We start from the raw sequence: 24,723 nt of genomic DNA, 5'->3' as shown, positions 1-24,723 counted from the left end.
CAATCTGCTGGCAGGGGACACGCTCCCACCCCGGTCTCCTCGCAGACCTTTGCCGGGCACTCACCAAATGGTGCATTAACCCCTTCCCGCTCTGCGAGGTGATCACGCGTAAATCTGGCTTGCGGCTGTTGGTGGCGAGCTGCGTGCTGTGGGAGGGCGGTGGCGGGGACTTGGCCGGGATGATCTTGCCCAAGCTGCTGCCGTTGGAGACGGGAAGGAGACCTGGGGAGGCTCGGGCACTCACGTAGCCGTTTCCTGCAGGAAAACGGGTGACAGAGAAGAAGGAGGTGGTGAATGCACGGAGGTGGCGAACGCGTGCACCCCCCCCTCACCCCGGGGCTCCCCAAAACCCTCCCGCACGGCAGGCAGGCTCAGCCGTAGCCCCCGGGCAGGTCTGTGCCCGTCCAGCCCCGAGTGAGCTCAGCAGTGCCGGCAGCCGCTCGGACGCCCGCAGCAGGTGCATCCTCCCCGCCGAGACCAGGCAAACCTGCCCCGGGCCAGGCAGGGGTGCAGGCAGGGCAGGCAGCCGATCCCCCAGTGCCCCGGGGCGGCTCCTCAACCTGCGGGAGCTCACGATCATTACTGCAATAACAACCAATAAATATTACAGGCTTGATTTGCAGCAAGGCTTCTTTACGCTGCTCCAGCAGGGTGCTGGGGCCCGAGCAAGGGGGATAATTACTGTTACGTTCACTTTTAAGGTCTCTTTACGGTACCCGGAGCAGCGAAAAGGGGCTGTGGCAGAGCGAGGACTCGGTTCACTGATCCCACTGCCCCTTTGAAGATCTGAGGTTCCCTCCTCCTCCTCCTCCTCCTGCTGCCCCACTTAAGGATTTTATGTGCAAAGAGGGGGGGGGGGAAGAAGAAAGGGAAGGAAGAAAAAAATTTAAAAAGGAAAAGATTTGATGAACATCAGGAAAGGAATAAATTGGATCAGATTACTGTTCTGATGAGGGTTTTTTTTTTTTTATGAATAGGCCCCAAAGATAGAAAGGCGTTTAGCAATCACCAGGATTCAGCCCTCATATTCATTGCACGTTAGACCGGGAAAAATAGGTCGCTGATTGCATTATTAATCACATCTACCATTGCGCTACATCTGCATTTCAGCAGGCGGCTGGTGGCAGTGACGCCGCAGCCGTGGCGTGCGTTCATCGGGGGCCGAGCGCCAGCCGCTGCCTCTCCCAGAGCCGTCCCAGGGCCGGACACATCGGCCATGGGGTAAACCGGGCACGGGGGACGGCCATGCACCCCGGGAGCTGCGGGTCTGACGCCACCAGTGCTGCGTGGGGTGGCCGGGAGCTGCCCCTCAGGGGTGCTGCCCCTCAGGGGTGCCCATGGTGCAGCCCCGTCCCGCAGCTCCCGTGCCGGGTCCCTGCCCGAGGGAGGCTCTGGCTCTCCTGGCCCCAGCGAAGCGTCCTCCCAGCCCTGAATCACCGGGAGCAGCCGCGCATCAGGTCCTGGGTACCTCTGCAAACCGGGAACTACGTGCACTTGGTTTGCAAGGCCACCGGCTTTTATATTTCTTAACAATGAAGGGGCATAAAATTCCCCGGGTGACCTTCGCTACCCGCAGTGCCGGTGGCCATGCAAAAACCAACGGAGGCAAAGCCAAAAGAAATGTAAAACCCCTCGATATCCACCTTGCCGAGGTGGCACCGACACAGATGCAGACGCTTTGAGGTACGGCACGTTACGGTGCACGTCAGTTGGGGTGCGGGTTGGGGTGACCCTGGCGCGGGAGGGGAGCAGGTTTGGGTCCCAGCGCCGTCACTCACCCCCAAAGGCTTCCCTGCCATCGGAGGAGTCCCCCCAGCCTGGATCCAGCCGTCCCCGCGAGCCGGATAAAGCACGGCTGCATTCCCGCCAGGATCTCAGGATAACCCTGACCCCCAAAAAAGGGGTCCAAAAGCAGAGCAGGCAGGGTGGGCAAGGTGCTTCCCACGCCCCGAGGCACCAGGGACGGTGCACGCTGTGGCGTGCAGGCAGGACACGGGGACACAGCCAGCATCGCTGCAGGATCCGGCCGGAGCACCCGGCGGCTGATGACTCAGAGGCAGCAGGTGATCGCTCCGTGCTGCAGAGATGGCAAGGGAGGAGGAGGAGGAGGAGGAGGAGGAGGAGGAAGAGATGTCCCAGGTACCGGAAAACGGCAAGCGCTGTGCCAGAGCCAGGGCCACGCTCCCCTCCCGCAGCCGGTGCGGGGAGCCCCAGGGACAGCGGGGGTCTGGTGCTGGCGGGGGTCCGGGGCTGGCCGCGGCCGGGCTGTCCCTGCTCCTCGCGCCCGTTTCCTGGAGCGGCGGCAGGAACGCGGGGAATGCTCCGGTGACGTCAATGCTGACATTCACGGGCCCTGCCAAGCTCCGCGCCGCCACGGCTGCTCCCAACAGCTGACGTGGGGGCGGCTTTGGGGAGGGGGGGGGAGGAAAAGGGGCCGCGAAGGTGGCCGGGGGGCTGCGGCACGACAGCCCCTTCCCTCTGCCATGGAAGGAGCAGCGAAGCTCCGTGCCGGGTGCTGCGAGGGTCCCGAGGAGACGCCAGCCCCACGAACCACCCGGGCAGGGTTTGCTCTGGACGTGCAGCCGGGGAGGAACATCCCCCGGCGCTGGCACGGCCGCTGCCAACGCAGGGAAAAGGTTATTCCTGGGAGCAGCCGCGGTGCAGGGGATGGGGAGCTGCCGAACCGCAGCTGGACCGGCCCCGTCCGCGTAACCAGTGAGACTCGGGCTCCAATTTGGTTTTAATTGGGTCAACGCCGAATTCCACACTCCTCCTCCGTGCTGTCGGCTGAAGCCCCGCTGCAAAAAGCTCCCGCGGGGCTGCCGAGCCAGACTCCCGGCGTGAGGCTGCCTTCCCCGCTCCGCCTCGCCCGGGGGTGGCCGGGATCCACCCTGGACCGCAGCCCACCCTGCCCCAGCCGCTTCCCAGCGGGACCCGGGGGGGCCGTCGTCGGCTTTTGGGTTGTACCTACGCAAGCGCCGGCCCCAAAGACCTCGCTCTGCAGACAGCGGAGGCAGACCGCGGGGAAGGAGGTATTATTAGCGCGTTTTATAGCTGGGGAGCTAAGCCACAAGGTCTGAGCCTCATTAGCGCGGAGGTTCTCGCAGTGGAAAGGGACCTTAATGAGCTTTTTTCCTTGCAGTAAAGTTCCTTTATAGGGCCCGAGTGCGACGAGGAATCAGGTGTTAAGTGACTCACCCGAGGTCAGGGGAGGAACCGGTTGCAGCACGGGGAGCTAAACCCGGAGCTGCCCAAACCACGGTCCTCAGCGACCATCTCGCTTGCTCCCTTGAGTCACTGCTCTCCCAAAAACCCAGGGGTGCCAAACCCTCCCGCTGCCAACGGCAGCCAAATCTTCCCTAGCGCTTCTCCATCGACCGCCGGGGCCGAACGGCAAAGCAAAATCCCACGTCACGCTTGGGGAAACTGAGGCAAGGAGCGGCAAACAGAGCCAAGGGCGCGGGTCCCGGCACCCGCACCGCTTGCCGAAAGGCAACGGCTCCTCACTTACCCACGGGGCTCGGGCAGGCTCCGTTCGTGTTGTTCAGGTCTCCCCCAAGCATCGCCCCTGCAAAGCAATTGGAAACACGGGGTCACCGTCCGCTCGGAAACGGCGTGAGCATCCCTCCTTTCGGGGGGGGAGGAAGAGGGGGGAGCAGGAGGGAGGAAGGCAGAGGAAAATGAGCGGTGTTGCCCTCCTGGGGAGAAAGTCCTGGGTGAAATGAGCAGCATTCCTGGTGATCAGGTTGGGAAACATTATCCAGGCAGATCCGTTTCCTTTGGGCAGGAGCCAGGCAGCACAGGAGCCCGCTCCAAAGGAGGCGGCTTGGAAAACACTGCGGCTATTTTATTCCAAGCCCCCCTTTGGGGGACACGGGGCCGGTGCTGCCGGGGAAGAGAGCCCCAGCAGCAAGACGTGAAACACTATCTCCCCTGTAATGTTCGCACCGAATGGAAACCATCCCCGCGCGCTGCCAGGACGCTGCTACAATTCGGCCTCCCACGGTCCCAACGCTTGGAAAGCGCCGCCGCTCCCCGCCGCGCCGGGAAAAACCGTACCAGAGGCCTTTTTATCCCCAATAAACTGAACATTTTGCCTTGCCTACAAGAAGATTTCTTTCCCCCCCCCCCCCCCCCCGCCTTGTTATTGAGCTATTTCTGAAAGCCACCTATTCACAGCCCGGGGCTGCCCGGCCACGCCGCAGGCGATGATTTTGGCCAACAGTCGGCACGGAGGCTCCGGAGCTGTGACCGCAGTCATTCCGGAGCCCTGGGTAGGGGAATGAGGAGCCTCCGATCCCAAACCCCACCTCTAACCACCGCCCAACCCTTCTCACCCCAGATGGGGAAACCTGAGACAGAAACCTTTTTTCCAGCCCCGGCTCTTGGGTCTGGGCTTGCAGCGAGAGGAGTCCTGGAGGGCTGAGCCGCTGCCGTGCAGGGAATTGCGTTTGCTCCCCACGCTGGAGCACGATCGGGGATGGTGGGGGTCCCAAAAATGTTTTACGGCTTGGAAAAGGGCAAGGTGACCCCCAAAACGTGGCAGCCGCGGCACCGCAGCATCCTCCCTTCAAGGGATGGGGATGCAAAGACAGAGGTGCCGATGCTTCCCAAGTCCCAGAGGAGGGACCCCCCCCCCCCCCCAGGATTTGGGGGCTGTGCTCTGCTGCGGGACCCCGCTTGCACCCCAGATCCAGCACCCACGCTGCCGAAGGGGGCTCACCCCCTCGGGTGAGTGATGCTCGACCCCGTAAACCCCCTCGGCCGCCGTTCTCAAACGCCGCCCCCGAGCAGACGGCATCGGCCAGCGCCGAGATACCGACCCAACCCTCTGCTGCGCGTTTGCTTCGGAAACAACGCTGCAGCGCTCTGGTCTCAGCTCGAGTGCATTGCTAAAAAAAAATAAATATAAAAATTAAGGGGGGAAAAAAAAAAAAAAGCTCTTCTAACATGCAAGGGCCTGGCTCCTATAAACAGGATTTCTTCCGTGTCCCAGGCAGCGAGTGAATGAGACGCAGATGGCCGGACTTGGAACACCTCTGCGCTTGCAACCGCGAAATTATCCCCCTTCAAACGAACGGCAAGCGAGCGAGATGGAAACGGCGAGCCTCCAGCAGATTCTGCGTTACAACGAAGCCTCTTTTTTTTTTTTTCGGCAGAGGGGCCTGCGAGAGGGCAGGGGAGATCCCTGGAGCCGGAGCTACGGCCGGCCGTGCCCGAGGAGGGCTCTGCCGCCCAGCCTGGAGTGAGACGTTGCTCCCTGGGACCACTCCTAGAGCAGAAAGACCCCTCTCCCTGAGGTCTGGGGGGGCTCCCCCCGGTATCTGAGTGCTTCGAGCCATCCCCGAGAACGGCCGGAGAGAGCAGGAACCAAACGAGCCGGCTTCGAGCCACGGCTCCTGTCGCATCCCAGCCCAGGCACCTTCCTGCTCGCTCTGCCCCAGCCACCCGACCTGCTTCTGGAGGCACCTCCCAGCCCTTCTCCCACCCCTCCAGCCCCTTTGCAACCCCCCCCCGCCCCACCCCGAGCTTTCACAGCCCCGGGGGGCTGCAGCCAAGTGCCCACCGCTCAGATGTCTGGGCGGTCGCAGTCACCGGCTCTGCTGCTTCCAGCCCGTCCGACTTTTACAGACCATCTGCGACAACCAAAATAGCAGGCAGGGGCTTTCTGCACGCTATTATTATTTATGATCGCACTGCGGGAGAGCCGGGCTGCGGTCACACGTCGTTGTCGTCCCCCCCACCCCGTCCCCAGCCGCTGCAGGGGACACGGGTGATGAGCTCCTCTCCCCCAACCTGCCCTCCGCCACCCATCGCCGGTCCCCGCTGGAAACGACCGCTCCCTCCGATCTGTCAGCAGATCCGCATGAGTAATCGCTCCGCGACCAACTGCAACCAGCGCAGCCCGACTCAGAAAAGCCCTTTTTAGGCAGCGGTCCCGTGTCACCGGAGTGCCACCGGCGAGCGGGATGCCGGCAGCCACCCCCAAGCCTGGGAACGGCGCCGGGTGACTCATCTCCTTGCGCTGCCCAACCTCGAAACAGATCCCCGCGGGGATCCGGCTCTCAAAAAGACCTTGGTAAGGTGTGTATGGGGGGGGGGGGGTCACCCCCAGTTTGAGGCCGAGGCACAAACTGGGGGCATCGACCTCTGGCAGGAGGGCAGGAACAAGCACCCACGGGCTTTCCAGGCTGCTCCTGCCACCCACGGATGCAGGGACACATCCTGCCCCCAGGCAGGGGATGGAGGCAGCGGGGGTGTCCCCGGCCCCCCCCAACACCCTGGGATGCTCCGTGCTCGGTGTCACGCGCCCAGCAAAGCTCTCAGCGGGAGGATGAGGAGTAGGGGGCGCGAAGGGTCACGGCGTCGCTCACCTGCGCTGGCCGGCCTCTGCGGCAGCCCCGGGGACACGGTGTTTCTCTGGAGCGCCGGCTGCTGCGGCGAGAGGAGCCGGGGGTCTGTCAGCGAGGAGGTCACCAGGGACTGGGTCACCAGCGAGCTGCCCGGGTTGCTGAACTGCAGCGTGTTTTGGTTGGTCACCGGCACCGTCACGGGCATGGCAAAGTTCGGAGCGGGCACTGCGGACTGAACAGAGGGCAGGGGGTAAAGGGGAGCAGGCGCCAGCGGGCGAGGAACAGGGGTGAAGTTCCTCGCTTTGCAGGCTCCGAGCAAAGAGCATCACAGCGGCAGCAACACCCCACTGCTGAAAAAGGGGGGGGACAATCCAGGGACCCCCAAACTCCCATCTCGCTGCTGACCTGCGCTGCTGTGCTTGCACCCTGCCCATGCCGGCATCTCGGAGGGATGCACCACAGCCCGGATCCCACCAGGGAGGACCGGGAAGAGCAATCGGCTGTCCGCTTGGACACATCAAAGCTTTGCAACCAGTTGCTTTGGTCTCATTTTCAGGCCGTTATTTATTTACCCGCAGCGTTTTCAGGGCAGCCCGCAGAGAGGTGGCCGGAAACAACCCAGAGCATCAAGGTGGGCAACAGCGTGGGGGTCTGACCCCACCAGCACCGAAAGCGGCCGAGCTTGGCGCTGCCCCTCATCCCACCACAGAGGCCAAGCAGCCCGCGGGGATTTTACGAGGCTGTTCCTCATCCGGTGGGATGGGATGGGATGGGATGGGATGAGCCCTCCCAAAGATCCGACAGTGGATCACCGATTCGGGCTGGCACTGCTGCCGGTGGCCGAGCGTCTGGGAAAGGCTCCTTTTGCTCCGCACAGCCCCCAGGTGACACCGGGATCCATCCTGGCACCTCCAGGAGCTGCCGGGAAGGAGGAGGAGCTGACCCCGGGGAAGCAGGAGCATCGCTAAAGCCCTGTCCTTGGCTGCAGGTCGAGGACCAGCTTCACCTACCAGCGTCCCCGCTGGAGCCAGACTCGCCGTGATTATCCTAGCCGTCTGGTCTTATGTCACTGATTTGCTCTTCGTTAACAGGAGCAGGCAACTGCTTAGAGGCTTTAGCAGGGGCTTTGCTAAAGTCCCGCTTTAATTTGTTCAGGGCTGGAGAGGCGGAGCAGCCCAGCGCCGGATGGGACCCTGCAGGCTGCACCAGCGAGGGCAGAGGGAGCCGAGCATCCCCCCCATTGCAGCTGGGAGAGGGTTGCAGCCCTGCACCCCTCTCCCCTCCAGAAATCTGCTCCTAGATGGGTGATTTTCTTTTGGGGTAGAGAGGAGGACGGGAAGGAGGAGTGGGATGGTGCTCACCCACGCCTCGCTGCTGGAAACCCTCCCCATCAGCCTCTCAAGGGCATCCTGTCCTTCAGAGATATCCCGTGGCTGCAGCCAAGCTCAGAGGACGGCGGCTCTGAGCCTGCGCTGCGGCACCGCTCCGAGGGCCGCCAGCCCTCCGTTCAAAGGGACCGGGCTCGGCGTTTCCCAGACCTTTACGATTGCCGGGGAGAGCTGTAACGCGGAGCCCTCCCTCATTCTGCGCGGCTGCAAATCCGGGAGGGGGAAGGTTTCCTGGGCGCCGCATGAACACCGAAGCAGCGTTGTGTAATAAATCACTGCAATCGCGTCCGCGCGCGTGCACGTTCCCGGGAAAGGAAAGGAAAAGCTAACCCCCGTGCATCGCATCTTAAGCAACGCCGTGATAAAGCCGGGAGGTTGATAACGCCAACCAGAGAGCAGAGTTTTGCTTTTAATCTGTTATCTATCCCACCGCACCTTCAAACAAGCGTCAGGCCGACGCTGCCCCGGCGTGCAGCGAGACGCACGCCCAGGCCACCGGTTAAGCGGTCCAACGTCGTCGTCGTCGTCGTGTGTCCCGTCCCCCGTCCCCCCCCCCGCCCCAGGGAGGACACACAACTAGGGAAGATGGCTCACACATCAGTCCAAAATCTGGGGGAGAAGATGCACACACCAGCCAAACCTCGACGATCTCTGCTTCTGTTAAAAGCGATTACAAACGCCAAACGCAGGAGCCACGCCGAGGCCTCTCTTTAGCGAACAAGGCTCTTGTTAAGCTTCCCCGGCCGCCGAGTCTGGTTAGTTCTCGTCACACACAAAACCAACCCAGCTGGTTAAAAAGGAAAAGCAGCTTCTTCAACTGCACACCCGCATCGCTCGCTCCCTTGCTGCACGCGGAGGTTTAGTGGGGGAGCCAGATGCTACGCCCTGACTACGAAGCACCCAGCACCTGAATGCCACCGGCCGAAATGACTTTAGGGCACGGACCGTTCCTTTACGGCATGTCCGGCTGCTGCCTCCGGCGACGGGAGCCTGCTCGGAGCCCTCCCTTTGCAACAGAAAAATACAGATGCTAAGCAGTCCCTGCTTTCCACGGTCGTTTTGCACCAAGGAGAAAGCTCTGCCGCCTTTGGGACCGATTTTTGCACCGGTGGCAGGGCTTGTGCGAGGCACCGGCAGGGTGCGCATCCAGCCGGGGCCGTACCCCCACCCCACGCCAGCCCCGGCGGGTGGAAACCTGCCCCCCCACTAGTGAAATCAGGGAGGAACCTCTGGGAGGACGAGGCAGGGCCAAGCCTCGCAGGAGCTAATCCTGCTCTAAAGCCACCCCGGAGGGCTGGGCTTTGCTGTCGCAGCAGAGCTGCGAGCAACCATCGCTGCCTGCACCCCGTCTTGCTCCACCTCCCCAGCTCTCCCAGGGCTCGGGGTAGCCACCCCCCCCCATCCCCCCAAAAAAAGATGCAGGGGGTGGAGATGCAGATTTTGGGGTCCTTGGGAGGCTCCCAGAGCGATGCGGCGCTCCCCTGCCGAGTCAGCAAAACGCAGAGCCGTGGATTTCACAAAACCCAATTCTCAAGAAAAGCCAGAATTTCAACTTGCGGGGGCTTGCAAAGCACAGAAGGGCAGATTATATTTTTGGGGGGAGGAGGGGTGTGTGTAATTTTTGCAGCTCTGCATCCAGCCCTTGGAAAGGAGCCTCCCTTCTGCTCCGGCAGCATTAATTACGGCTCCACCGACTCAGGGCTGATCCCCCTGAAGAAGCCTTGCCTGCATCAATAGTCTCTGCTCCCTTGAACTAACAACTAATTTGAAACGTGTCCCCCTCCTCCTCCTCCTCCTCCTCCTCCTCCTCTTCCTCCTCCTCCCAGCTCCTGACACAAATCCCTTTCGGCGTTGTCCTGATGCCACCCCGGGATCACAGGCTAAAACCTCCCTGGATTTCTGCCACCGCCACCAGCTGCCCCGAGGGCTCGGTGGATTTGGGGGGGAATTAATGCGGAATAGCCCAAACCGGGTCGAGTCTTGCAGGGAAGCGAGTGGCCGGCATCCGCCGCCAGCTCGCGCGAACGCTGGGGTCTTAACCCAAGAAAAAAGCCCTTTTTGGGGGGAAAAGGGGCAAAAAAAGAGGCCCCAATCCAGTATTTGTGCAGCAATATCCTCCGGTGCTGCCCGGCGGGAGCCAAGGATGCTCAGGAACGCCGGAGCTAACGGGAATGGTTTTCCCAAGGGTTGTTTCTGTTTCTCCGGGTGGGAAACAGGAGGGAGACCCTCAAGACCCCTCGCACATCTCACCCATCAGACCCGGGGTGCAGTCGGGGCTGCGGGAGCGGAGGGGGGGTGCTGTGTGCATCGGCTCCCCAGGCACAGCACGGCTCCGAAGCAAAGCCATGCAAAACCCAGCTCCCCCCCCGCCACCGTCACCTGGACGCATCCAGGAAGGGGCAAAGTGGGGGGGCGGGGAGGCGGGGGGGGGGGGGGCTGCAGACCACCAGCTACTCACTGCGAGCCGGTAACTCTGCATCATTTTATCAAACTCCTCATCAATCTTTTTATATTTCTCTTCCGTCTGCGGGGTCAACGCAAACACTTCATCCCCTTCCGGGCTCTCGCATTCCCTGTGCTTCTTGTTCAGCGCCTGTTACGTTTTGGGGGGGGGGACGGGACGGGACGGACGGGGGACACACGGGACGACACGACACGGGGTGGGGGGGGTGGGGTGTCGGGGAGGGATCAGGGGACGAGATTGGGGGGGGGAATCGAACAGAAGAAAAACAAAACAAACAAACAAACAAAAAAAGAACATATAATGAAGGTTTTCCGGCCAAGGGGCAGGTACTTACACCGTATCGCTTGAACAGGATATCCAGATCCTCGCTGCCTTTACGGTATTTATCCTCCATCAAGGGGCTCTGGTCTATCGAGTCATCGCCGTCGGGCTCCGGGCTGTCACAGCCGTTAAAACCTTTCTTTCTTAACGTCTGAAAACACAATCGGGACAGTTTGAGATCTGGGAGTGGGGATGGGGAACACGGGCAGGTCCCCCTTCCCGCTGCCGTCACCGCCCCCCCCCCAAAAAAAACCCCCATCCCCCGGACCATAAAGCCGAGGACTCGCCCTTGCACGAATTAACACGTTCAGCCCCAAAATGTCGATGACCTTGGTGGGGTTAAGGAGTCAGGATCCGGCCCTCGGGTTTGGACGCCGGGGTGTCTTTTAATTTAGGAATTCCAACGTGGGGATGGATGGATGGACGGACGGATGGACGGATGGATGGATGGATGGACGGCGAGAAATTTGCTTTCAAAGGATCCGTTTACGCCGGAGCTGAATTTGGCCCCGTACCAGCTCAGACGCATTCGTCACCTCCAATTACTACAACGCCGAGGAGGGGAAATAAACCGTAACGATATCTGCTCTCCCGTTAAAAATAGAGAAAAACCTTACAAACAAACCCCAAAATAATACGCAAAAAAAGCAGCTCGGCCCTGGCAAAACCCAGCGGGCGGCAATCGCCAAACGTGCCGAGGCGGCACCGGAGGGGGGCGAGCCCGGCCAGGGGGGTGACACCGGGGTTTTGGGGGGGGGGGGGTGACAGTGACAACACCCCGGCAGCAAACCCTGCGCCGAGACCAGCAGCGAAGAAGATCCCGGGCACCGTCGCCGAGAGTTAACGATGCAACGGCTCCTCCTTCGTTTAACGGGAGCCTGGTAATTGGGCTACGCAGAGGGTATGGTGAAAAGCCCAAAAGTTCCTCTTTCGTGCTCAGCAGCCAATTTGCAGATTGCGTTACGCACATTTAATCATTCTATTTTCAAAATACCAAAAGCAATTAGGCGTTATTATGGAACCAGCACTTGCCAATTTTTTTTTGGGGGGGTTTTTTTTTTTTTTTGGTTTTTTTTTTTTAGAAGTCAAAGCTACAGAATTTCCTGGAAGTCTTGATCTCTTTTCATGCCAAATTCAGCAGGGGGAGAAAGAAAAAAAAGACAAAAAAAAAAAAATACAAAAAAAAAAAGACAAAAAAAAAAAGACAAAAAAAAAAAAGAAAAAAAAAAGAACCTTGACAATTCTCCTCTGTCTTCCTAAACAGTAACAAACATCTCTATTTTGAGCCCAAAACATATCCTGGAGTTGCTCTTCATTTACCTGTGAGCTCCGGGAAACACGGAACTTGTATGGGAATTTTTGCTGGAGCGGATAAAAACCGAGCGACGTCTCCGGAAGGGCTGGAAACGCCGCGGGCGGGTTTCGCTCGGCATCGGGACGGCACCCCGCGCCCGCAGGTCTCGTTCAGCGGATGCTTGCGCCGAGTGACAACGGTCAAGCGACAGGCACCAAACCCACCCCCCAGCCTGTTTTCCATCCAGCTGAAGCTTTTCACGATATTTTGCAATTAAAATTACTCCTTCGCGGTCATAATTTTAACGCTCGTTATTTAGATTTCATCCGCAGAGGGGAAGAGTCCTCATCCGCATCCAGCTCTTGACCACGGTGGCATCTGAAGCCGTGTGTGGTGTCACCAGTTAATTCCTGCTACCTAATAATTATTACCTAATTACCTAATAATCGGTCCTGGTACCCCTAATTTGTCGTTACCTATTGAGAAGGGCGGTGGGAATCCGAGCCGTTGGCACGAACGCGAGGTTCCCAGGGCTTTTTTCTGCAGGTTCCTGAGGATTTTTCCCTATTATTTTTCTATTTTTGTCCTTGTTTGTTTTTAGAATGGGCCAAAAAAAGGAGCGGGTGCTGCCGGTGGGGAAGAGGAACAGCTTTGGGGTTTTTTTGGGTTTTTTTTTTGGAAACTGCTTTTTGAGGATTTTTTGGTTTTTTTCCCCGAAACCTTTTGTTTCACCAATGTGGCCGAAAGACGGAAAGTTGAGCCTTTAAGAAAAAAAAAAAAAAAAAAAAAGTTTTTTTTCCTCCTTCTCTTTCAGAAGCAAAACGGAAAAAGTTGTTCCGTGAGCAGTGGAAGGGATGGAGCCGCGTTTCCTTTGGGTGCGTGCGAAGGGGTGCCGGCCGCGAAGATTCTCTGGTGTCTAGTATGGGGCTGTGCCCACCTCACAGCGGTTCTCTCTGCACGGGCAATAACTGGATCTCTCGCCTCTGCCCTCCCATCCCCGGTCGGGAAACGTGAAGGGGATCCCTCGCAGCCCTGGAAGCTCTTCTCCTCTGCCGAAGGTTGCCAGAGGGTTCAGGAGATTGGGGGGGGTTGGACGAGCAACCTCCATCCCCCGGCACCCTCGAGGAAGGGAACCTCGCGACTAAATTTGCAAGAGGTTTCAGCCCAGCAACAACATCCTTCTCCTAAAATCTGCAGCAACAGATTGATTCATTTAACGCCACCCGAATTTCACCCGTATTTACCGCCCGAACAAAGCGCAGGGAAGAGCAACGGGCAGGTGCTGCCGGCCGCGGCACTTTACCAGTTCTAAGCCCGTGTGAAATCATCCCGGGGGTTGTTCCCGCAATAACTCCATCGAGGAAAAGCGGAGCAGCGGGGTGAACGCAGCTCTGCTCGCCCAGAGCCAGCAAATCCCCTCCAAGCAGCTCACAGCGTCACCCCTCCGCCTCCCCCCAGCTCTTTCTCCTCTGGGGGGGGTTGAATATATTTGGGGGCTAATACAGCTCCAACTTAGCCAGCAGCTCTTGCCTTGCTCTCTTCCCTCTTCCCGGCCACTAACTTCAGAAAATTAGCGGTAACTTAATTGGCTTGGAGAGCCGCGGCTCCCTGCCGGGTTCGGCTCGCAGCATCCCGAGCTGTGAAGGGTGGCCGTGTCCCCACCGTCCCCGCTCCCGTAGGAAACGCGTCGGCAGCCCCAGGAACCATCGAACCAGTTGTGTATGGGGGGAAAAAAAAAACAACCCTTTTTTGGGAGCTGCGGGCAGGGAGGGGAAGAAGGGGACGGGGACGGGCGCCGGAGGTGGCACAGCGGAGGACAGGGACGATGTGCAGCGCGGTGGGACGGGAAGCACCAGCGGCGGTGGGTCACCGGGTCCTCAGTCGCAGCAGGATGTGTGCCAAAGCAGCGCGGCTCGGAGCGATCTGCAGCTCAAAGAGAGGTTTGGGACAACGAAATGCCGTTTCCAGCCATACGAGTGGTGGCTGATGGGGTTGGGTTTTTTTTCATTTTTTTGACAAAAAAACGTGTATATCACATTTTCTGCTTTTTTGACAAGACGTATAAAAGGAAAACAATTTGACTGGAGCGAGAATCAAACCCAAAGATTTTCAGGATCTCTGCAAAGGTCTTTTAGAAAAGCGCTTTCCTTCTCCTTCCTCTTCATTCCCTTTTCCAGGGGAAAAGCAGAAGATGCAAAGAGGCATGAAACTTTTTTGTCACTGGATTGCATCCCCTGGAACCCGACTGTTTTTCATACGAAGTAGATTTAAATCCAATTCCTTCACAGCAGAAAATTTTCAAAGGAGAAAACCAGGGTGAGAACTTCATGTGGCCAAAAAAAAAAAAAAAAAAAAAAAAATGCTTATCATCTGTCCGTCTCCCTGGCACCCTCAGGTTCCCCACTCCATCGGGAGTCCCCCCGTGGCAGGACCTGCCGCAGGTCCCACTTTTCCAGGCAGCGTTCCCATTCCCATGATCCCAGCTCCTACGGGAGCAGACGTCCAAGGCGAAGAGGGTGGGAGAGCAGCAGGAAACACGGAACATGTGAGAGGAAACGATGCTCGACCAGGATGCGGTCGACTTCCCTTAGAGGAGGGAGACTCAACCACCCCGGGGCTTTGGGGAAGTCTGGATGAGGATGAGGATGATGAGGATGAGGATGCAGCACCAGCAGCTGCCTCTGCACTTTGCCACCTCCTCAGCATCCTGCAAAATACCTGATTTTATGCAACCTGGGGAACAACAACTCCGGGAGGGAGAATTAGGGAAAAATCAGCCCCCCTCCCAGGATATTCAGCCAAGAGAAGGAAAGAAATTGCTGCGTGACTTTGGCTCCGGAGCATCCCCGCGCCCGGTTAGCTCTGCCCTCGGCCAAGTCCCTTATCAGAAACTGGCACGTCAGCCGGGCTGCGAGGAAACGAGAAGCGACAGCGAGGAGCAAAGCCGGCGTGATCCCAGCCTGGGCGCGCACGTGGCACCCAGCGTGCCTGTCTGGGGGCCTCAGCTGTCCCCCGCCTGATGAAGGAAACCCCCCTCTCTGCATTAACGGAGATTTTCTCAGACTTAAAAGCTTCCAACGGCCGGGACTTTGCCGGGCACGGAGAGAGCCGCAGGGGTTGCGCGGCTGAATCCCACTCCCGACAGCCGCTGCCGATCTCCGGCACGGCTGAAACGCGGTGGTGCCCCCCCCCACACCCAGCACGGGATGGTCCCCAAAAGGCAGTCGGGGTGCTGAACCCCTCTTGATCCGGGGCCGGGTACGTTCATCCCAGAGCAGCTCTGCCTCTCGCTAAATATCCAAGGGGATAAACCCCTCAAGGGCATCCCCGTGCGGCACGTGATGGGGTGTCCCCAGTGACCCCCCACGGAGTGCGTCTGCCCAGGACCAAAAAAAAAAAAAAAAAAAAAGAAGAATCTCACGTTTACTGTGGTTTTAAAACATAATTTGAACAGATCGACTTGTCTGTTGGTCAGCTTGGTGGGGTCTGTGGTCCCAGGAGCCCCCCAGCTCCACCAGAAAACTGAAATCAAGAGGTTTCTGCCTCGATTTACCCTGGTTGCTCCTCAACTCTTCTGAGATGCTGCCAGAGCCGTCCAGGGTTGCAGAAAAAGGCCACAGGCATTCCAGTGAAGGCAGGTGCATGCGGCAGTCCCTTCAAATCCACTTAAAATCGTATTTGGTAGCAAATTCACAGCCTGGATCTTCATGGCTGAACAAGCGCTTGGTGCTGGGGAAGCGTCAAGGATGCGAAGATGTCCTTGGAGGAGTCAAGTTCAACTGGGAGCCGCCAAGAAACAGGAGATCAACTGGGTCTGTGTGCGGTGGGGACACAGCCGGGCCAGTGGGACCCGACCTGGGCGAGGGGAGATGGCTGGGGTGGGTGGGGGGAGCTACAAATCAGCACCGGGAGCAGGAACGGTCTCCCAAGGGTGGGGATTTGGGAGAGAAAACAGTAAAAATCTTAAAGCAGCCCTAAACCCGCTCCAAGAGCGGAGGAGGATGGGGAGGGATGCTCGAGCAGCCTCAAAACCCGCCTTGCACCCCAGCGGTTGCTCTGCCGGTGAGACGTGCCGAGCCCGGCGCGTTCGGGTTCTTTTTTTCTTGCCATCCACCAACATCCTTCCGCTCGCGATGTTCCTCTCCTCGGCTTTGGATGCAGATCCAGCTTTTCATGTGGTGCAAACACAGCGTTTCTTTGGGTGCCAAGGACTGCGTGTAACTTGTCGGCTTGGGAGTGTTTGCATCTTGGACCATAAGGGAACGGAGAACGCTGCCCAAAATGTTTACAGTATTTTTAGGCCAAGACAAATCTGTTCGACGCTGCGAGCGCCACAGTCTGAGCATCCCGGAGAGGCTGGGTGAGGCTCTGCTGAGGAGTGCGGCGGGGTACCGCGCCTGCAAAAACCCCAGCCTTTTCACCGTGGATGGGCACTATCTGGCTCAAAATGGGCCAAAAAAGGACGTTTTGGAACCGTGCGCTGGCAGAACGGTCTCCAAACCCCGGTGAGGTGCTGCCGGATGCTTGGCCGTGGCTCAATCCACCTCTGCTGCGGCAGCACATCGGTGGGAACCGGGCGGACAAGGAGGTGAAAAACCTCAAGTCCAAACCTCTCAAAAAGACATGTTTCACAGAGAAGGAAAAAAAAAAAGGGAATAAAAAAAGGGGGGAAAAAAAGGGGGAAAACAAGGGCGGGAAAAAAAGGGGGGGAAAAAAAGGGGGGGGAAAAGGGGGGGGAAGAGGGGGAAAAAAGGGGGGGGAAGGGGGGGGAGGGAAAAAAAAAAAGCCAGATTTAGGAGGTAGGTTGTGGGGTTTTTTTTCCTTCTCCTTCATGAAACCGAAGCCCAAGTGCTGCCCAAGATGCACCAAAGGGATTCAAAGGCAGACGCGGCACAGCCCGAGCGGCAGGAGAAGCCGATTCCTCCAGCAGCGAAGCTTCGTGCCGGCGAGCTCCGAGCCAAGCGGCTGCCTCCGACCCACCCAGGGCCCTCTGCGGGGGCCGTGCCGCTCCGCTCAATCGCTAACGGCTCCGTGGGAGTTAATTTCTGCCCACCCGTAACGTCGATAATTAATTGCATTTGCCTGAATTTGCCCGGGCGTAAAGGCAGCCGCCCACGTGCTCAAAAGCGACGACCGAGCGGTTCCCGTCTCCGCGGGCGCTGCTGAGGGAGGGAAGGGGTGCGACCGACAGCCGAGACGCCGCTGGCATCCTCCTGCGAGCCCAACGCCCCCGTGCTCGAGCCCAGCGATGCTCTGCCAGCGCCAGGGACGAGGACGAAGCGGTGGGGAGGGCCAGCGCGGGGTCACCAACAGCAAACGTTGGCCGAGCATCTCCTGCCAGCGCGAAGAGAGCAGCCTTGGCGTCAGCAAGGCTTGGACGTGGTGCTCTCGGAGGTGCTGGGGTTGGTCAGAGCGGACTCGCCATCCTTGGAGAGCCACAAAACGCAGCTGGACAAGCCTCGAGCAGCCCCACCTACCCGTGAGGTTGAACCAGAAGCACCCAAAGGTTCCTCCCAACCTGAATTACTCTGCGATTCAGCCGCTGGTGCCCTCCTACAAACCCACCGTGCGTGTTTGAAACGACAGGCAGGGGCAATGTCGAGGCACCCCAGTGCAGAAGCCCCGCGAGATGCCTCCAAAACCATCCCGTGGTTTGCCTGGACCACGGGAAACTCCCACAAAGCAAACCTTCACCTCAATATAACTCAAGAGCTTCAAACCCTACCACCCAGAACTGAGTATTTTGGTAGGTTGGACCAAAGAGATGCAAAATCAGGCCGGAGATCTGCTCGCTCCCATCCCCACCCTACACCGACCTCCTGCGTCCGGGCTGCGGTGCCAGACCCGACCCTGGCTCCACCACAACGGCAAAGCCGGCGGGAGGATAGGCGACCTCACCTCGATGATGTCCGCGTTGGTCCGGCTCTCGTGGGGCTCGTTGTACTCGGTGTACTTGAGCAGCACCTTGTCCATGTCGGTGCTGGCGTACTGGAACAGCTTGTTGGAGTGGTTGAAGATGATCAGGGCGATCTCGCAGTCACACAGGACACTCAGCTCGTAGGCTTTCTTCATCAAGCCGAACTTGCGCTTGGTGAAGGTCACCTGAAAGCAAGGAGAGCCGCGGTCAGAAGCCGTGCCCATGCTGCCACGGACCCAAAATCTCCTGGAAAAAATTGGGATGACCACTGGAGGAAAAGCAAAAGGAAGGGGGATGGCAGAGGGAACCTTCTGTCCTCAGTTTCCCCAACGGGACAACCACCCCAAGCTCTCCTGTCCCACCTCCCTCTTCCAACCGGTTCACATCGCTGCCTATTTTGGGATCCTCCAAAGGCAGACGCTTCACAAGCACAAAGATGATTATCAGCGTTGGAAATCACATATTGCCAAATCAAGAGAAAATAAATTTCAGCAAAATCCCCAGCAGAGCTACCATCTGTCCGGGGGCTGCGGGTTGTTGGGGTTTTTTTTCCAAGTCGAACACTGAAGCAGCGGAGATCTCGTCCTCGCTTGCTGCAGTAGCACTGCGAGCCCCCCGACCCCGGGAGCCACAGAGCCGGGGGGGCTCGGTCACCCCAAAGCAGGTTCGGGTGCTGCTCCGCATCACCCACCCACCCCATCCCACCCCATCCCCGCTCTGCTGCTCCCCAGCACCCCACTTCTCTCGGGAGGCTGCGCTGCCCCAAAGGCACCCAAAGCCCTGGGCACTGGGTGCCCGGCCGGCTGCTGCGTCCCCCTCGCCGTCCCCGTAACCTCGTCGGGGCATTTTTCCACATCGCCTGCCCACCCAGGGTCACCGCGCCGTGTCCTCCCAACCTGCCCCTGCCTTGAAATGAGCTCTCATTAGAGCCGTCGGCTAACGAGGCATCTTTTGCAAGACTGATCCTTGCGAGTACTTGGCCGGGGGACGGGGACGGAGTTGGGCGCAGGCTCCAAAAGCCGCTCCAGACGCCGGGCAGATGTTGGGTTGCATTTCCCAGCCCACGCTCAGCTCCCACCGTGATGCTCCTAACGGGACCCAGCCGGTGGGGAGGGACCTGACTTGGGGTTCTCCAGCCCGGCTGCAGCCGCCGAAGGTCCCTCACCCCCCCCCCAACGAAGGGCACGATGCCGGGGATAGGCGCGATGCTTGGCCAACGCCCTCTTAGCAAATAAAGAAAAAAGGAAAATAAAAGGCAGGGAGGTCAGCGCTTTGCTTGAAGGATTGCTCTCGAGGGCGAAGCAAACAGCCCGAGGAAGGGCTGGAGATGAGCGGAGATGCCCTTGGGTGCCGAGAGCTGCTCCCTCGCCGTGCACCGGAGGGCTCGACCCCACTTAGGGCCTCCGCCGCGGCATCGATTTTGCAGCTGAAGAGCTTTAATTTGCGGCGTTGAGGGAGGGGAGGGAAGGAGGCTGTCGCCTTTGCTCAACTCGACTTAGTGGCGTTACAGTCGCGGTCCAAAGAGCTTGACGCGGAGATTCCCCGACCATGCCACCAGCAGCACCCGGCACGCACCCACCGGGGTCCCGCGCCCAGCACCCCTCGAGACGGAGCCGCGTCCCTCCGTGCAGCGGGAGGGCAGAGCGGGGGCAGCCCGGGGCGCACAGGGTGCGGGGAGCTGCCCGTCCCTCCCCGCCATCTCCCAGAGATGATTAAGCAGTAACGAGATTCGGCTCTAATCGCCTCATCCCCTGGAAAGTGCAGGGACGGCACCCCGCGCCGCCGCTCCCCGCCACGTGCGCCCGCTCGCACCGCGGTCCGGCTGCAAGCGCCAGCGCTCACGTTGCCAGCGCCCGCCCCAGCTCCGGCACGCTGCGACGTAAATTAAATTACTTGAGGGCCAGCGCCGGTGTCATCGGCGATTCCCCCTCCCTGGTGGCATCCCGGACCTCTCGGCCACCCAAAATCGCTGCTGCCGGGTGCCAGCCATGGCCGGTCCCAGGACTGAGATCGAGCCGGCAGCGCCGCGCCGCAGCCATTGCTGCGCCGTACGACTTCAGATGGGACCCAGCTGCGGTTTTGCTCCTGCAGCCCACGGCAGGACCAAGCACTAAAACCAAGCCGGGGCTCGCCGGCGCCGTGCCAGCGGCGTTTCTGGTCTCACGTCCCCGCAAGAGAACTGCTGCTCTGCCGCAGCCCGGCGTGGCGTGCCTCGCTGTCCCCCGCCAAGACGGCCCCGCTGCTCTGACTCACGCTTGAAGCAGCCCGAGGAGCCCTCGAGAGGAAAACACACGGCGTCTCCGCCAAGACAGAGGGAACAGCCGAGGGCGGTTGTTTCAGCAGCCGCCGGTGCCGGGGACGCCTCGCCAAAAAACATCTCGGTGGGTGCCACGAGCCTGCTCGGCCACCGAGACGGGAGGCGATGGGGCGAGGCCGAGGCACACGAGCAAGGGGGCAGCTCTCGGCCGTGAAGACTAGAAAGGAGCGTGGTTTGGGTACTGCCCTTGAGCAACGAAGGAGAACATGGGGTTACCTGCCCCAAAATCCCCCAACAACCTGAGCAGAGCCCAGCAGAACCCAAAGCACCAAAACATCCCTCCGCGGACGAGGGGACGTTCCCTCTGCGGACAGGGACAGGGCAGAGGAGCATCCCTCTGTCTTGGCACCCCTTGCTTCTTGCGGAGAAAAGCAAAGATCTGCCGTTTAGCCAGCTCCGTCGCACAAAAGCAGCAGCTAACGCCGCCTCGCACGCCCACCCGTCACCCGGGACAGAAACCCCGAACCTTCCCCTACCGCCGCGCACGAGCCTCATCTAGAAGAATTAACCTTCTAAGTCTAAGAGGGTAATCAAATCTCATGCTTCGGGGCATAAGCCGATCACCAAAGGGGTCAGGAAGGAATTACTGCCCCACGCTAGCGGGGGATTTTTGCCTTTCCCCCGACGCAGACCATATTGGCCGTTGCCAGAGTCAGCAGGCCGGCCCTGAAGGACTGATGGTCTGATCTGTTATGGCAAATCCTCCCCAGTAATTCCTCTAACGACATTAGCGACTCTTACTTGCTCTCCTCGCCTGGTTTTGGCTTCCGCTGTAATTCTGGTCTCCTCTGCGCGGGCTCGCGATCCGGGCACCCACGGGAGGTAAGACCCACCCGCGGCGTGAGCGGGGTCGGACTCACTGACGCTGCCGGTTGGGTGCGAGACGCACGGGAAGAGCTTCACCTCAATTCTTCCTGGGCTTCGCAACGCCCCGAACCACCGTTACTGAGGAACTCTGCTTGCGGAGCGAGCAGAAACGCGAGCGTCGAGAGCCGCTCTGCCTCCGGCTCCTCGCACGACCACTGGTGAACCCCTCCTTCCCCGGCGCACCCACGCGCTATTCCCACTCCCTACCCCTCTCTCCCCCAGGGCGCCGCGGGAGCCGGCGCATGCCGAGGACGGCGCGTGCTCGCCCGCCGTGGTTGAAGCGGCGGGACCTACATTTCCAGCAGCGGCGGTGTGAAACCCCACGCGTAATTCAGCTGCGCCGGGCTGCTCGGCTCCCGGGTTGCGGCACGAGAGAGGCGAGCCGTGTCCCCCGTGCCAAACCTCGGGGCTGTGGGGCGGGGGGGGCTGCCGTGAGGACAGGGATGGGCTGAGGATGCTCCCAGACCCTGGGTTTAAGCCAGCTTAGCAGACGGCCCACGGCCACGGCAGCCGGGCATGCGTGGACGCTTCTCACCTCCGATCTGCGCCAACATTCACGAGATGAAGCAAGACGGGACGTTTCTGAGCCCGGGGAGCAGATCCTGGTGTTGCACGCATACGGTGCGGAGCGGGAGGGTTGTCACCCCCTTTTCAGAGGTGACGGATGCCCCGGCCCCACGCAGCTCCCACCGCAGTGGACGGAGCAGATCAGCACGGCGCTGCCTGGAGCAGCCGTTCGTCACGAAACGTCCTCTCCTCTTGCTGTGTCCTTCTTTCCCAAAGAAAGGGAGCAGCGAAAATAATTGATTGCAAAACCTGTGCTGATGACCAATTAAACAGCTGGTGCTTCGCTGACCCCCGCCTTAAACGAGGCTGGGTTTAGGGAAAAGCAAAGCGTGGCAAGCCCGGGGTGGGGAGCGATGCTCCCGCGCTGGATTTTGGAAGAACCGACCCGGCCGAGGACACAACCGCTGTCAAGGGAAAAACCAACATCCCCCCCCGACCCCGGAGCTGGGCTTTGGGGACAACGCTTTGCCATCCGAGATGTCCTAATCCCACGGCGCCCGGCCGCGCCGAGCAACTCCCGCTGCTAAATCCCACCCGGGCTCCACTCAGCCGGCCAGACCCAGTCCCCCCCTCGGCCAAATCCTGAACCGAGGAGCTTCTCAACGCCCCCCAAAACCGCCTCCCACTGCCTTGGCTTCCGCCTTTGGCAGAGAAACGCCTCTTTCCTTTCCCGAAGGCTTATACAACGGGGCTAGGCTGGGCCATCAACCTCCAGCATGACCAAAGATTTTCCGTTCGTTTGAATTTCTAACGGGGCTCCAATAGCTGCAAACACCTCTCGCCCCTACGCGACGCTCGGCAGCGCTGCCCCGTAAAATACACCCCAGCTTCTTTAATAACCCCTAACGCCCCGTTTCCCACTGATTATGGAAATAAACAGCGCCACCAGCAACTGGGACAGTAGCAAAAACCATCCAGCCCGTCCCCCCCAGCCACCAAATAAAGCCGTAATGAAGAAAACCTGCAATTTTCTATTGTTTTGCCGTGGAGCAATAAACCCGTTCATCCAATTCTGTTATTTGCCGCTTGTTAAGCGTTAAGAACATATACGCTTTTTTTTCTTTTTTTTTCTTTTTTTTCTTTTTTTTTCTTTTTTTTTTTTCCTTGGAATAAAAGCAGTAGAAAAGAAGCGTGGCAGGACACGCCGGGGCATCTGCAGCGGTGGCTGGACTAAAGGCAGAGGTTTGGATCTGCTGAGCCAAATTCAAGGACGGCGGGAAGCCACGGAGCAAAGGGACCCGTCTGAAAATCCTGTGGTTATACGGAAATACATCGACGGAGTCATCACAGAGCAAACCTGGTCCAGCAAAGCGCTGCCACTCAGCCGGTCCGACTCAAGGACGACGTAAATTATGTAAATTAGGGGAAAAAATCTGTTTTGGGGTTTGGGTTTTTCCCCCCCCCCCCTTTGAGATACGCACGTGTGTTTCTACAGACGTGCGTGTCTAGGGCTTGGCTTCAACAGAGCACAAGGAAAAAAAACCCTGGACCCATATAAGTTTTCAATTGAAAAAAAAAAAAAAAAAGGAAAAAAAAAAAAGAAGAATTTGGGTTGTTTGCATTCAGAAAAATGGATACTTGTTGTGGCTGTTTTTTATTGGAAAAACCTCACGGAAAATGTCAACTGAAATATATTTTCTGCAAGACACACACACAAAAAAAAAAGAAAAAAGGGAACTAACTGGAGAAGATACTTTCTTCTGGAAAAGCGCTTAGATGGAAATGGCGTGAGGAGCTCCAAGACGAAGAGCAACGCCTGGGTGGGGGCTGCGGCTCCCCGCCACGGTAAATCGGGGCTGTTTGCCCGGTTTTGGGTATCCGCCTGAATCCGGCCCCGGTGCCGAGTTTTGCCCATCTGCTTATTTTATGGGTTGGGGAAAAAAAAAAAAACCAAAACCCCACCGGTTGGCTCAAAATGGGATGGAAATGGGTCGTTTTGAAGCAGAACCCTTAAATACCCGACGGGAGCGGAGAGGGAAAGCACCGACCTGCCGATTGCGCTCGTCCGTGATCCGCTGGATCTGGATCTTTTTTCTCCCCATCTTCTCCGGAAATCCTCACCGCAGCCGGGACGACTTCGGTTCAGGGGAGAGGAAAAAGTAACCCCGTTTTAAAACGCTTTCATTAAAAAGCGTGGAGGGGCTTTTTTTTTTTTTTTTGGATGAAAAACAAACAAACAAAAAAAAAAGCCAAAATTTAAAAAAAAAAAAAAAAAAAAAAAAGGAGAGTTCTGTGTTGCTCCTTGCTCAGTTCATGGTATCCTCCTGCACGGCCGGATCCAGCGGCTGCTCAGAAACCTGTGCAAGGAGAGAAACAGGAGTGAGACCGGCATCCAGGATCCGACATCCTCCCGGCATCCCTCCCCACCGCCGCCGGCACGGTTCCTACCCCCCCCAGCCCAGGGGAGGTCTTTGCTCCATCCTCCCGCTCAGTTCTGGGACCAGGAGGGTTGCAAAGGGATTTATCCAACCTGGTCTTGGGGAAAAAAAAAAAAAAACAACAAAAAACAAAAACCCCCAAGCGTGGAGCCCAAAAAACGCCCGCGCCACAGGACACGTGTGGGCCGGGCACGGCGATGCTCGTTGAGGAGGAGGAGACGGCAGCAACGAGCCCGTGAATCATTATTCCTCCGTGACACTCCAGACTTTTTTTTTTTTTCTCTTAATAAAGTCATAAGCAGTCGAGTGGCTGGTGATTAGCTTGGGCAATTTAAATCCGTCTCCAATTTCTGCATTAATCTTCAATTTGGAATTTTAAAATGTCTTTATTTGATTACTTTAAAAAAAAAAAAAAACCACCCTGTAATCAGGCGCAGAAACCTAATTCTTAGGGGCGAGGGGAAGGAGGACTCCGAAAGGAGCGGAGAGATCCCGGGGTTCAGATGTCCCCCCAGCTCCCTTTCACCCCATCTTTTCGGTGGGCTCTGCATTGCAACGAGGGGGATAAAAGGGGAAAAGCGGTTTGGTTTTCCGCAGGTATGTTTTTCTCCTGGTTCTCTCTCCGAGCGGCCGGATAAGAGAGCGATAACGTCGCGTTTAAGGCCGGAGCGCCCCGTGCCAAGACCCGGGCAGCGGGAAAAGCCAGTCCCAAAATAACTCCCTATCTGCCTCGACTTGGCAGCCCCCGCTCCTCGGGTTTGGTACAAAAAGCATGAAAAAAAAAAAAAAAAATCCCTTTTTCTCTCCTCCCATCATCCCAAATTCACCCGCAGCCTGCCCCGACCGAGCTCCCCCTG

General features: G+C 58.6%; 1 protein-coding gene across 4 annotated transcripts in view; it reads right to left on the bottom strand.

The window, feature by feature from the left end:
* Window positions 1-24,723, bottom strand: part of MEF2D (myocyte enhancer factor 2D) — a 126,888-nt gene that overhangs the window by 58,710 nt on the left and 43,455 nt on the right. For 2 of the 4 annotated variants that reach the window (XR_008574383.1, XR_008574384.1), the window contains exons 3-8: window positions 23,477-23,785; window positions 17,719-17,922; window positions 10,540-10,677; window positions 6,375-6,585; window positions 3,512-3,568; window positions 65-255 (exon numbers count right to left, since the gene is read on the bottom strand). Coding sequence is in view for 2 of the 4 variants with exons in the window: in XM_054806495.1 (XP_054662470.1) it covers window positions 65-255; window positions 3,512-3,568; window positions 6,375-6,585; window positions 10,200-10,334; window positions 10,540-10,677; window positions 17,719-17,922; window positions 23,477-23,530 (990 nt within the window). In the remaining 2 variants the exon portion in view is untranslated. Of the gene's footprint in view, window positions 1-64; window positions 256-3,511; window positions 3,569-6,374; window positions 6,586-10,199; window positions 10,335-10,539; window positions 10,678-17,718; window positions 17,923-23,476; window positions 23,786-24,723 lie in introns of all 4 variants that reach the window. The other 2 variants (XM_054806495.1, XM_054806496.1) reach the window with 2 other exon arrangements.

This window comes from Grus americana, chromosome 29 (assembly GCF_028858705.1).
Source record: "Grus americana isolate bGruAme1 chromosome 29, bGruAme1.mat, whole genome shotgun sequence".
Taxonomy (NCBI): Eukaryota; Metazoa; Chordata; class Aves; order Gruiformes; family Gruidae; genus Grus; species Grus americana.
This window is presented reverse-complemented; position numbering and strand designations above follow the sequence as displayed.